The 13040-nt window shown below is 40.9% G+C and overlaps 1 protein-coding gene across 5 annotated transcripts in view; it reads right to left on the bottom strand.

Moving 5' to 3' along the window:
• Positions 1 to 13040, bottom strand: part of EPB41L1 (erythrocyte membrane protein band 4.1 like 1) — a 304150-nt gene that overhangs the window by 114487 nt on the left and 176623 nt on the right. Inside the window, exon 3 of one of the 5 annotated variants that reach the window (XM_042466080.1) lies at positions 8490 to 8576. The exons of the other annotated variants lie outside the window; for them this stretch is intronic. Within the exon in view, the coding sequence (XP_042322014.1) occupies positions 8490 to 8561 (72 nt within the window). The 5' untranslated portion in view covers positions 8562 to 8576. The remainder of the gene's footprint in view (positions 1 to 8489; positions 8577 to 13040) is intronic. 5 annotated transcript variants of the gene reach the window in all.

Below are 13040 nucleotides of genomic sequence, written 5' to 3'. Positions count from 1 at the left end.
AGTAAACTCATTAGCTCTTTTGGTTTTTCCTACCATCTGTATGCCGATGGCACATCCACTGTGAGACAGCTGTGAGACAAGATGAAACTTGCTGTTCAAGCCTTGGAGAAAGGTCGGGGGTGGAAAGATACAACTGGGTGTCATCGGCATACAGATGGTAGGAAAAACCAAAAGAGCTAATGAGTTTACTTAAGGACAGTGTGTAGAGAGAAAACAGAAGGGGACCCAGAACAGAGCCCTGGGGCACTCCAACAGATAAGGGAACAGAGGACTAAGTCTGACCACCTGTGACCACTGCAAAAGATCTGTCTGACAAATAAGATCTAAACCACTTGAGAACAGAGTCTGAGAACCCAAGGTCACAAAAGTATATCAAGTAGAAGACAGTGATCAACGGTGTCAAAGGCTGCAGACAAATCAAGAAGGATGAGAACAGAGTAAAGACCATTAGCCTTGGCCCGTAAAAGGTCATTTGAGATCTTAGTGAGAGCTGTCTCTGTAGAATGCCGTGGGCGGAAACCAGACTGAAAAGGATCGAGAATGGAGTTGGCTTCAAGAAACACAAGACAGCGAGAATAAACAACCTGTTCCAAAACCTTAGAAAGAAAGGGAAGAAGAGAAATCGGATGATAGCTAGACAAAGAGGAGGGGTCAAGAAAAGTTTTTTTCAGAATTGGGGAAATGAGAGCATGTTTGAAGTCCGAAGGGAAGGAGCCTGTAGAGAGAGAGGGAGATTGAAGATATGGAGAAGCGAGGTCAGAAACGAGGGAGCTATAGAAATTGGAAGACGAGTAGTAATTGGGTCAAGAGAACAGGTTGCAGGTTTGGAAGAGTTCAGAAGTGTAGAGAGTTCATCCAAAGAAGCAGGAGGAAACACAGAAATTTTTTAGGTGAGGGCGATAGAAGATTATGCGCAGAAGAAGAATTGGGAGGGACTATCTCAGAGCGAACAGTGGTAATCTTTGAGATGAAATAATTAGCAAAGTTGTTAGGAGAGAATGATGAAGAGACAGGAGGAGAGGGAGGTTTAAGCAAAGTGTTGAAGGTGGAGAACAAACGCTGTGGGCATCTCTCATTGGCGGAGATCAATGATTTGTAATAATTCTGTTTTACCATAGACAGGGCACATGAGAAGGAAGAAAGAACAAATTTGTAATGGATAAAATCAGCCCACTGTTTGGACTTTCTCCAAAGACGTTCGGCCGCTCTAGAGCAGGACCGGAGAAACTTAATGATGGTGGTAAACCAGGGCTGAGGCCTAGTCATAGAGGAAGAAGTGCGTGCAGAGACAGGGGCAAAGCTGTCAAGAGTCGAGGAAAGAGTGGAGTTAAATAAAGACATTGTTGAATCAGCAGAATCCCCAAGATTTAGGGAAGAGAGAGATGAATCCAGGGTCTGACCAAGATGATTAGAGTAAACAGATTGAAGATCACGAAAATAGTGTTGAACAATGTGACGAGGAGGTGGAGTTTAAGTAAGAGCAAAGGAGATTAAATGATGATCAGATAGTGGAAAGTCAAGTGCCAGGCAGTCAGAAATGACACAGTTTGCAGCAAGAACTAGGTCAAGACAGTGACGGAGAATGAGTTGAAGAGTTGGAATGTAGTTGAAGGCCAAAAGAAGCTAGGAGAGAATTAAAGTGAGATGTTGTAAGGTTATTGGAATCATCAACATGGCTTTTAAAGTCACCTAGGATCAGAGTGGGGACTGAATCTGAAAGGGAAAAAAAATGTCAGCCATGATTCAAAGTCTGAGAGGAACTGGGTAGTAGAACCAGGAGGGGGATAGATAACTGCAACCTGGAGCTGTAGAGGAAAAAAGAGTCTAATAGGATGAAACTCAAAAGAAGAGAAATGATAGCTGGGGGGGGGATAGAACTTGAAACTGGCAGGAGTTAGATAGCAAGATACCAACCCCACACCTCTTAGTTTAAAGCTAAGAATCCTCTCCCAACGAGAGCTGAACCAGCTAAAGGAGATTTAACAAATCAGTTTTCCTTTCTTAATGCAGGTAAGCCACTTCAATTACATACTTAAGATTATGTGTGCAAAATGTCCAAAAACTTGGAAGTCTAATATCTTATGAAGGAAAACATTTCCTGCAAGTGGTAACTTAAGGGTTGACTTGCAGGTTGAGAACAGAAGTCCACATAGCTCAGATTGTTTCCCACTGTGGTCAACCAGATGCTTCTGGGAAGTCCACAGAAAGGAAAGGCAGAAAATCATTCCCAGTGGTTTTTCTCTGAGCATCTGATTTTCAAAGATATCTTCTCTGAACATGGCAGTGACAATTAGTTGCAATGTCTAATAGCTATTAACAGACCTAGCCTTCATTAATTTTTTAACCCTCTCTAAAAAGCCATCTGTGCTGGTGACCATCTCGCTCAATATCCTGTAACATTTTTCCCATTAATTATGAATTGCTTAAAGTGGCACATGTCTTGGTCCTGAAACTATTGCCTATATGTAGCAGTGAAGAATTTTTTTCAGCTGAAGGTCTACCTCGGGACCAAGGAAGGATACTGGAAGCATGGGACAGCTGATGCAATGACCAAAGCACAAAGTACATGAGACCACCCCCATTACGCTCTCTCTCTTTTTACACACACACATGTACACACATATCAGCATTATGTATACATAATATAATGCCTTTCACACATATACATGCACACATATCGTCAGAGCATTTGTTTTTTAGCAGTGTTCAGGGGTGCTTCAGGGAGGGAACTCAGCAACGACCTAGGAGGTAATAATTTCTCTAATTTGACTTCCTCTCCCTTGTGTTTCTAAATTTATAAAACATCTTGTTGTTAGCTGCCTTCATGTTAACCTCAACTCATGTTGACCTTGTGTATGAGACCTCTCCTAGACCCACTATCCTCCACTGCTCTACTTAGTTCTTGTAGGTTCATGCCCAAGACCTTCCTAATTGGGTCCAGCCATCTAGCATGCGTTCTTACTCATTCTCTCTCTCTCTCTCTCTCTCTCTCTCTCTCTCTCTCTCTCTAGTATTCTTTTCTAATGATGCCTTCTCATGATGTGGCCAAAGTACAACAGCCTCAATTTAATCACCTTGGTTTCCAGGGAGGTTCAGGCTTGATCTGTTCAAGGACCCATTTGTTTGTCTTTTTGGCTGTCCACAGTATTCTCAGCATTCTTCTTCAGCACCACATCTCAAATGAGTTGGTTTTCTTCCTATCTGCTTTCTTCACTGTTCAGCACTCACAACCATACAGTATATGGGGATGGGGAATACCATCACTTGGACAATTCTAATTTTAGTCTTCAGTTGTATATCGTTACTCTTTAGGATCCTGTCTAGTTCTTTCATTGTTAGTCTTCCTAATCTTCATGTTTCTTTACTGCCATCTCCTTCCTGATCAGTGTTTCATCCAAGGTATGGGAAATCTTTATCTATTTCGATTTCTTTATTGTCTGTGTTGAATTTATCTAGATCATCTGTGATCATAATTTTTGTTTTCTTTATGTTCAGTAACAAGCCTGCTTTTGCATTTTCTTCCTTGACCTTCCTTAGTAATTGTTCCATGTCCATGACATTTCCATTCTCTTCTTAGGATTCCTTCAAACTTTAAGCAGCAGATTTGTTTCCAAAGCACAAACCACAGATCTAAGCAGTGAATATTGCAACAGCTGTAGGGGAGGTTAGAATCTTCAAATATGCAATGGACACATACCAGGGATCTAAGTAAAAACTGTGCATCCATGGTTTGCATCTCCTGTGTGTTTCCTTCAAACAGATATGGTTAAATGCCTGTACTGCAGCCACCCTCACAAAACAATAAGGATGTGAGTTCAATACCAGCGAAAGGGCTCAAGCTTGACTCAGGCTTGCATCCTTCCGAGGTCACTAAAATGAGTGCCCAGATTGTTGGAGGCAATTAGCTTACAGTTATAAACCACTTAGACACTATTTGTTCAGTATAAATGGTATATAAATGAAGCTGTTTGTTTTGTTCGTTTGGTATGGAGTGTTCACAGTAAGTCACATGGGGAACATATTGGAAACACATCTGCAACATTCTTCATGAAAAAAATACTCCTTCTCCCCAAACAGTTTGAGTTGCTTTTTCCTGTCTCTGCGTCAGCCCTACAATATTGTTTAGGAAATTATCAGAATAGTGCATACTTTTCTTTATATTATTGGACTCTAGATTTATGTACAGTATGCTATTATTTCATTGCCAGTCCCTCTCCCCATAATCCCTCATTAAATTTGCTGCTGCTGCTTTTTACCTACCACTGCAATGAGCTGGCTTTGTCAGTGAGATGTTGAGATCTTTCTTAGCCACTTTTAGGCCTCAACAATAATTTGTGAAATTAGAAGGCATTGCCCTAATGGGCATCACTTTGATTACAATGAATCTCATCTTTCATTCTGTTGCCCAGTCACCCAGCAAGCAGAAATGTGTCACCAAGGCTACTTAATCCCTGTCCTCCAAGGCGCCTGCACATCTTTTGCCTAAAGCACATCTCTGCTTTGCACCCTTAACCTCCTGGCTGATTGCTCCCTTTGAGCTTACTTTGTGTCAACCTGTGGTTCACACAGATCTGGCAAGCAATGAACTTGAAAGGAATAATTGCACAGACAGCCCTTGAAGGGCTATTCCCCAAAGGGAAGAAAGCAAAACCTGGTCATAATTTTAAATTATAATAAAGCTACATACACTCTTATTGCTTTGCCCCCTACTTCAGAAAGAGCCTTGAGCTGATTACTGTGTTCAATGAAATAAAATAAAAATAAAAAAGCATTAGTTGCCCCTAAAATGCATTTTGGTTTAGTAGGTTACATGGGCTATATCAATACTGCAGAAATAATCCAGTTTCATACCACTTTAACTGCCATGGTTCAATGCTATGGAATACTGTACTGGGAATTGTACTTTTGTGAGACAGTTAGCCATCTCTGTCAAAGAGCTACTTGTTCCCAGAATTCCAAAGCATAGAGCCATGGCAGTTAAAGTGGTGTCAAACTGGATTATTTCTGGTGATGGGGTGGGCCAGGAAGTATAAAAGAATGGGGGAGTTCTCTTTAAACCATGAGCTGCATTTTAGAGCAGATCCAAACATAAGAAAAGCTGTGCTGAATCAGATCAAAATATATTGAAGTCTAGTGCTCTGTTCAAACAGAGTTCAAACCACTACACCATGCTGGTTCTCACTTGCTCCATAGCATGGATAATTTTATGAAACTCTATCATTAGTACACTCTTAACAACATTTTACTCAAAGAAAGGGTCTAAGGCAGTCAAAGATTTGGTAATGTTAGTTTGTTTCAGCATAAAATCATACAGGGCATCCTGTAGCAATTTTGAGGCTAACTGAGAAAAAATAATTTTAATGTAAGTTTTTATAGATTCCAATTCACTTCATCAGGTTGCATCTGATGAATCTGATGCTAGAAATATTTTTCTTGCTAGTCTCAAAGGTGCTATGGGATTTTTAGCCTCAAACATTATAATCTTTCCTTATAGCAGTGTTTCCCCTTGATTGTTTTGGTTGCCCTTGCTTGTAGAGGTGCTTGCTATCCAAATATGAATAGGATATTCTGAAACAAAAGAGGCTAGCTCAGCTCAAAAGAGCAACTTCTGAAAATATTTAATGAGACAGACATTTATGGATGCTTAAGAAGCTGGGCTAGTTGGCACTTCATTTGGGTTTCAGTGCTTTCACTTTGTGGAGCTTATACCTATGCAGAACTGGAGGTTCTTTTGTGCTGTAAGAAAGTGGCTTCTATGAATGACTGTCATGAAATCTAAAGGATGACATTAGAGAAATAATTTATAGTGCAAAGTTATCTTTGTTTAGTTCAAGGAAGTTCCTTCTTGTATCACGTTTCTCTTGCAACTTTTGGTTCTAATGGCTTTGGGGAACTATTAGTTGCCCCATAGTTCTCTTGCCACTGAGCTGAGCTTTCTAACTTCAAAGGTATGGAAAATATCTTGTAGCTCAATGGCAGAGCATGTGTTTTTTATACATCATAGTCTAGGCTTAGTCTCTGGCATGTCACAGATCTCAGGGAGCACAACAGCAAAAGACATATGCCTACCATAAGAAGTTACATAAATAACAAGAACAGTTATGTTAGATCAGGCACAAGCCAATCTAGTCTAGAATCCATTTCCCCACACTGTCCAGTTGCCTATGAGAATCCCAGTAGGAACACATAAGTGCAGCTGCACCCTGTCTTGTGCTCCACAACAACTAATATATAGAGACACACTACCTCTGATACTAGAAATATAGCCATCCTGACTGGTCTTGAACCCCAGTGAAAGAGAGACACTGCCACTCTGTATAGCCTGTGCTGGATTTGACAAATAAAGCAATGTTCTGACAGTATAAGGAAGCTTCAGATAGTTATACAAACACACAAGGGATATTTATATGTATTCATTTAAAGTTTCTAAACTGCCTTTCAGGGCACAGTGGCCTCCCAAAGCAGTGTACAAAGATCAACAACAAAGTATCATACTGTATCAACCAATCACATAAAAATCATTTTACATTCCCTTGTAAACTAGCAGCAAGAATAGCAATTAATGAAAAGTGCATTCATTAATGTTTGGTGTAATGTTTGAGCATTGGACAACAGCTCTGGAGATCAAGGATCGATTCCTCGCTCGGCCATGGAAAAGCACTGGGCGACCCTTCAGCAAATCACATTCTGTCAGCCCCAGAAACTCATGTGATAGGTTTGCCATAGGGTTGTCATAAGTCAGAAATAATTTGAAGGCACACAACAACAACAATCATTAATATAATGCAATTAGAAATAAAAGTGTCTTAAGTGTTCTCTGAAAAGCCAACAATTATGGGACAATATCACTGGAGAGAAAATTCCACAAATACTGTTACTAGTCAGTCTATTGTCTTTTACCAACTTGCCAGAAAGCAGGGCCCCAGAAGTTGATATCAATGTTCAGGCACATTCATACTGTATATACTAGTCTTCCCCAAGCTGATGTCTTCTAGATGTGCTGGACTATAACTCCCATCATTTATATCCATGGTTGATAATGATGTAAGTTGTAATATAGCACATCTGAAAGGCACTGTATTAAGAAAATGCTGGTACCTGCAAGTATTCCCTCTATCACCCAACACTTTTGGCAGGAAGTCTTACAGTTTTCCTAGTTTCATTCTGATAGTCTGTTTCTTTTTGACCTTCATGTGGGTAAAGAAGAATTTATCATCTAACTCAACGCTGATTGTTGCTGTGTTATTTTGTTTATCCTAACTCTCCTCCAGAACTAGGACTCAAGGCAGCTCACAGAAATTAAAACAGATTCAAATAAAAACACATTTAAGAGTGTGTGTGCACGCACACACAAACACACACACACACACACACATTATAGTTGAAATGTAATGAAACTATCAGCTGGTGGAAGAGCAAGGAGGCAAAGAGGTGAGCCTCGACTAGAAATGAGTTCCAGATCCTAGAAACAGCCAGTAGCTCTCTCCTGCATTCACAGCAAATGTACTTGTGCCTCAGAGTTTAAGATGTGAGAGGAGAAGATGCAAAAAGAAAGCCAGTGTGGAACAACAGTTTAAATTCTGAACTAGAATGTGGGAGATTAATGTTCTCCACTAAGCCATGAAACTTACTGATTGACTTTGTAAGTTACTGTTAAATACAACAAAATCCAAAATCCACAAAGCAATGATACCTTTGCTGGGCCTACCCAAAATCATAACATTCATTATGCAACCTTTCAAAGCTTCACTGGCTTCTTCATCAACCATAGATGCTAAAAAAAATCATACAGGAGGAAAAAAAGGTGATGACGTTAGAGTCACAAACACAAATTTTGTCTGATAAGTATATCTGCTGTTAAAAGGATACTGAAGGATTCCAATGCAGACAGAGGCCACTGTTGCTTTTCTGAAGCATGGACATCACCTTGAGCTCACCAGAGGAAAGGTAGGACATCAATATAATAGAAATAAATAAATGAAAAATTGGGATCATCCCATATTCATTTATCTACCATAAGAAGCAAGGGAGGATTGGTATGAACACCCAATTCCAATGTATTGTTTTTCACATGTATTCTTCCAGAAAAGATATTCCAAAATCACTCCCGTGGAAGGAAAAAAAATTGCTCTGGAGGTATCCTCTTGTGAACTTCCAACTTCTGGCCAAGGAAAACTGACAAGTCACATACCTCCTACTTAATGTTACTACCAGAGTGGTCAAGGTAACCCTGCCAAGAAAACATGATTAGCTTGAGACATGGTGCTCTCATTCTCAATAGTTCATTCTGGAGGGGCAAACTCACATCTATTCCCTTCAAGCTCTTGATGAGGTAACACAGCAGTCAGAAGCTCTCAGACTAACAGCCAGTACAAGAAAAACACCATCCAAAAACAACAGTGACCTTGTTTGAACCAGCCTAGTTCAAATGAATAGTACATTGGACTCTGACCAAGAGGAGATGGGTTCCAAATCTGCCATGGTCTTACTGTGAGCCTTGGGCTTGAGACTGGAGAGGAATCAGGGCTACTAGGAATCCATTGAACCATTTGCATAAGCATCAGGAGGCTCCAGGTCTACAACAGGAGGAGGGACAGTATGTTGACAAAGAACATTTGTAAGATCCAGGCTTTTAGTTTCATTTTTATTTTTTAAATGCACTTTCTGGTGCAGCTAAGGCTGAGCCACAAGGAAAGTCCAGGAGCCTCCAGACCATGAGGAGCCCGGAAAGTGCCATGTAACGGGGGCAATGGCAAATAGGTCTGGCAGAAGGGTTGTATTGAGCATGCTGGAGCTGGCACTGATTCCTGCAGTATCACGTATTTCTTATTATTATTTCTTTTTTAAAAATGTATAATCAGCTGTTAGCTGGATGGGCACATATATTGTAACAGATGTGCTTTCTACTTTAAAAATATTTTCCCTTTCCTACAATGAAATGGTGTTTATTCCCAAGTAAATGTGTTTAACAGCAGAAGCAAATTCCATTTTTTAAATTCCTGTAGTCATGATGGCACTATGATTTAAATTAGTTTAAAATATGAAACAGCATATGCTCTACATGTGTGTCATCTATTTCAATCAGAGGTGGAAAATAGTGTTTTGCTTGTTTGCTCTAACACAGGAATACAGAAGCATTTGTAAAGCATGGAATGGAGGTAGCAGAGATAGGGCTGTGTGTTTCTCAACTAAAAGTAAAAGGCATAGGCGTTTTAAGTCCCTCATCTTGCAAGTTAATTGTTGTTCTTAAGTGCCTTCAATAATGGTGACCCTCTACTTGGGTTTTCTTAGCAAGATTTGTTCAGAGAGGTTTGCCTTTGCTCTCCTCTGGGTTAAGTACGTGTCACTTCCCCAGACTCATCCAGTTGGTTTCCAGGACTGAGTGAGGATTTTAATCTTGGTCTCCAGTGCTCCAACCATTCCACCACATGGCTCTCTGTAAGTTCATTAAGGCTGCCGAATACTGTGATCTATTAGCACCAAGAGCACAGTCATAGTATACATTTATAGCACTAGCATACCGCTTTAACTGTCACAGCAACATCCCATAAAATCCTTGGATTTTGCAGTTTAGGGAGGAGCATTTAGAAGTCTATGGCCTCACCAAACTATAAATGCGGGGTTTCCATAGCATGGAACCCTGGCAGTTCAAGTGGAATAACAGCACTATAGCTGTGTAATGTGAATAGGCCCCAAATAAATGTATGCTGCCCAGAGAATCTGGTTAGCAGCTGATTCAAAATGGAAAAAAAAATATTTTTTTAAAAATTAAGTATTTATTTATGAAATTAATCGATGAGGCTCCCTGACATCTTAGTGGCAGCAAATTTCCACAGTGCCCACCCTTGTTTTAAACTCTGCCACTGGGATATCAGGGAGTCTTATCTATTGTCAATCTCCTGAACACACACACACACTATCAGATTACCATCTAAAAGTGGCTAGAAATCCATCTCTCTCTCTCTCTCTCTCTCTCTTTTAAGTTAAACAGCACAGGGTGGGGCAACACACTCAACTACCAAAAGAAGAGTATTGGTTATTTACTTAACTTGGGCACGTTACAGACCACCAAAAATGGGCGGTTTTCCGGCACCATCATTTGCGGCAGCAAGGCACCCCAGCGGCCAAAACGTGATGCTCCTCGGCGCCGTAAAAAAGAAGCTCCAAAATGGGGCTTCTTCTTTGGTGCGCTAATGACACTGCAAGGCGCCAATAGCACACTCGCGACATCATTAGCGCCGCGTGACGTGCGGACGCTAAGCGTCTGCTATGTCAGGATGGTGGTGCCCGTGTAGAATGGGCGCCGCCATTTTGTACTACTTTATGCCCGTGCCGAACGGGCCTTAAATACCAATTAAATTACATTAATTGCCAAACAGCTACTAGGCACCAGCAGTAGTGAAGAGTGACACTGCCAAAAGGACTCAGAGACAACGGCAGTGGCACCATAGCTAATGAGTTACAATAAACCTCCTTTTGAAGATCTTTTATCACAAAACCCCTATTGATAAGACAATCCAAAATGAAACAAGAGATAGTGGCAGAAGATGAGGTTCCAAGGTCAGATTGCACTCAGTGAGTTATTGACGTAGAGGATACCTATAAGTAGCACTGTGGCTAATGATATAACTAGACTCAAGCCAAAAGGACGTTCAGGTATTGACATGCTCAGAGGTGAAATGAAAGTCCAAAGCTGCACATCATATATTATAGGAACACTGAATGTGAGAAGCATGAACCAGGAGAAGCTAGATATTGTCAAGCATTAATCAAAATGGAGACTGCAGTCAAGAAATCAGAAGAATACTAGGATTGGAAGGGCAACTATGAAAAAACTAGATAAGATCTTGAAGTGTCAAGAAATATAATTGAATACTAAAGTTAGGATTGCCCATGCCATCATATTTCTCATTTCTATAGTTGGGAAAGCTGGGCATTTCAAATCATTTGAAATGTGGTGCTCGAGAAGAGTTCTACAGATATTGCGGATTGCTAAAAAAGGCAAATAAATGTGTCCTAGAGCAAATCAAATCTGAACTCTACCTGGAAGACAAGATGACTAAACTGAGACTGTGATACTGAGATTGTGATACTTGTGATAATGAGCCCTGGTGGTGCAGTGGTTAAATGCCTGTACTGCAGGCACTCACTCACAAGCCATAAGGTTTTGAGTTCAATACCAGTCCAGGGGCTCAAGCTCGACTCAGGCTCGTATCCTTCCGAAGTCACTAAAATGAGTACCCAGCTTGTTGAGGGCAATTAGCTTACACTTTGTAAACCATTTAGGGATTGCTTAAGTGCACTGATAATGTAATTGCTGTTGCTATTGATATACTTTGGCAATATCATGAGAGGACATGACTCACTAGAAAATACAATAATGCTTAGTAAGGCAGAAGACAGTAGGAAAAGAGGAAAACCACATTCCTGATGGATAAAGTAAGGGGCTATACAGATCGCCCCTAAGGGGCGGTGGGATGCAGCCCCTTTCCTGGCCAGATTGGGGCTGAGGCAACCTCATGCTGTGGCCCCAATCTGGCCCTTGGAAGGACCCATAGCCGTGGCGGCACAGCTCTTTGGTGCCTCTTCAGTGCTGCATCATCTGAATGCAGCGCTGGAGGTGCAGCATGATGCTGCGCACCATCTGGAGGGCCTGCAGCATAATGGCACCCAGGAGACAGAGTCAGGGTGTGCGTCATCAGGACGCTGCACCCTGACTCCACCCACAGGTCTGTATAGGGTTACATGTATAAAAGAAGTCACGTATAAAAGAATCCATGGCTCTGAGTTTGAAAGACATGGACAGTGCTACTGATGATAGGGTTACATGGAGGTCTCTCATTCATGGGGTTGCTATAAATCAAAATCAACTTGGTGGCAGTTAACAAAAACAACCATCTTTCACCCAGAATGTGACCCAAGAGAGCTCATATAATAGATTTAAACAAGATATGGTTAAAGACTTATCATAGTAAAAAATAACCAATTAAAACAATTAAATTATCCTATTGAAACAGAACTAATTTATAATAGTTTCAAAATATTGAAAACATAAAAAGGATGCAAGTACATCATTAAAATATCCTTCTGCAGAAACCAGTGAATAGCCAAAAGTTTGACTCAATAGTAAAAGGACTAATAGAAAAGAAGCAAAGAGAAACCCACTCTAGCCTCCTATGTCTCACAGCAGCCATTGTGGGTTGTAGATCAGTTTTGTTACCCTGAAGATTTGCCTTAGGCATCACTTTCCATAAACACTGTGGGGATATTTCATTTCCAAAGACACCCTTTCATTAATACAAGGGCAGGCTGTGTCTTACTTTAGAGAAGCATTCCTTCTCCTGGAAGTGTCCATCCAGGAGTGCAACTTCCGTGATTTGAACACCTCACGCGCACATATTTTCCCACAGTAGAAGCAGCTGAATGTTACAGAATCCTACGTCTTCAAGAATGGAGAAGGGGATTTAGTCACATATTGTACACTTCTATAATTAAGGTTACTGTCTGGTCTTAAGCCTTTCTGGAGCAAGTTGCTCTCTAACATGTCTACTAGGTACTAGTAACACTTGGATTGCCTTGAACCAGGAGTCCTTTCACACTACTTAGTGATAACACTTTCCACTTTAAGTGCCATGATGCATCCTAGTGTTCTAATAATGTGGTGTAAAAGTGGCTCAGAAGACAGGCCCATAGCTAGTCATTTAGGGGCCCTGGGGCAGAAAGTACATTTGGAGCCCCTATGTTTTTTAATGTCCCGAGTCCTACCACACACTGCGGGCGCCATCTTGGCACACCACTGTTTACATGTGGTGCGTGTCGATGGCGTGGCTCATGCGGCTCCTTTGGGGTAGGGTTGCCATAATTCTCTACCACCAAACCAGGGGAAATGTAGGAAAAATATAATAATAATGATAATGATAATGATAATAATAATAATCCCGCCTCTCTCTTCTGGATCGAGGCTGGTTCCATAAAATAATCCATAACAGTTACATCAAACGAAAATCATAAAATCACAATGCCCAACCCAAAATTTCTAG

The sequence above is a fragment of the Sceloporus undulatus genome, chromosome 4 (assembly GCF_019175285.1).
Source record: "Sceloporus undulatus isolate JIND9_A2432 ecotype Alabama chromosome 4, SceUnd_v1.1, whole genome shotgun sequence".
NCBI classification, from domain to species: domain Eukaryota; kingdom Metazoa; phylum Chordata; class Lepidosauria; order Squamata; family Phrynosomatidae; genus Sceloporus; species Sceloporus undulatus.
The sequence above is the reverse complement of the archived record's forward strand: the minus strand, read 5'-3'. Positions and strand labels throughout refer to the sequence as shown.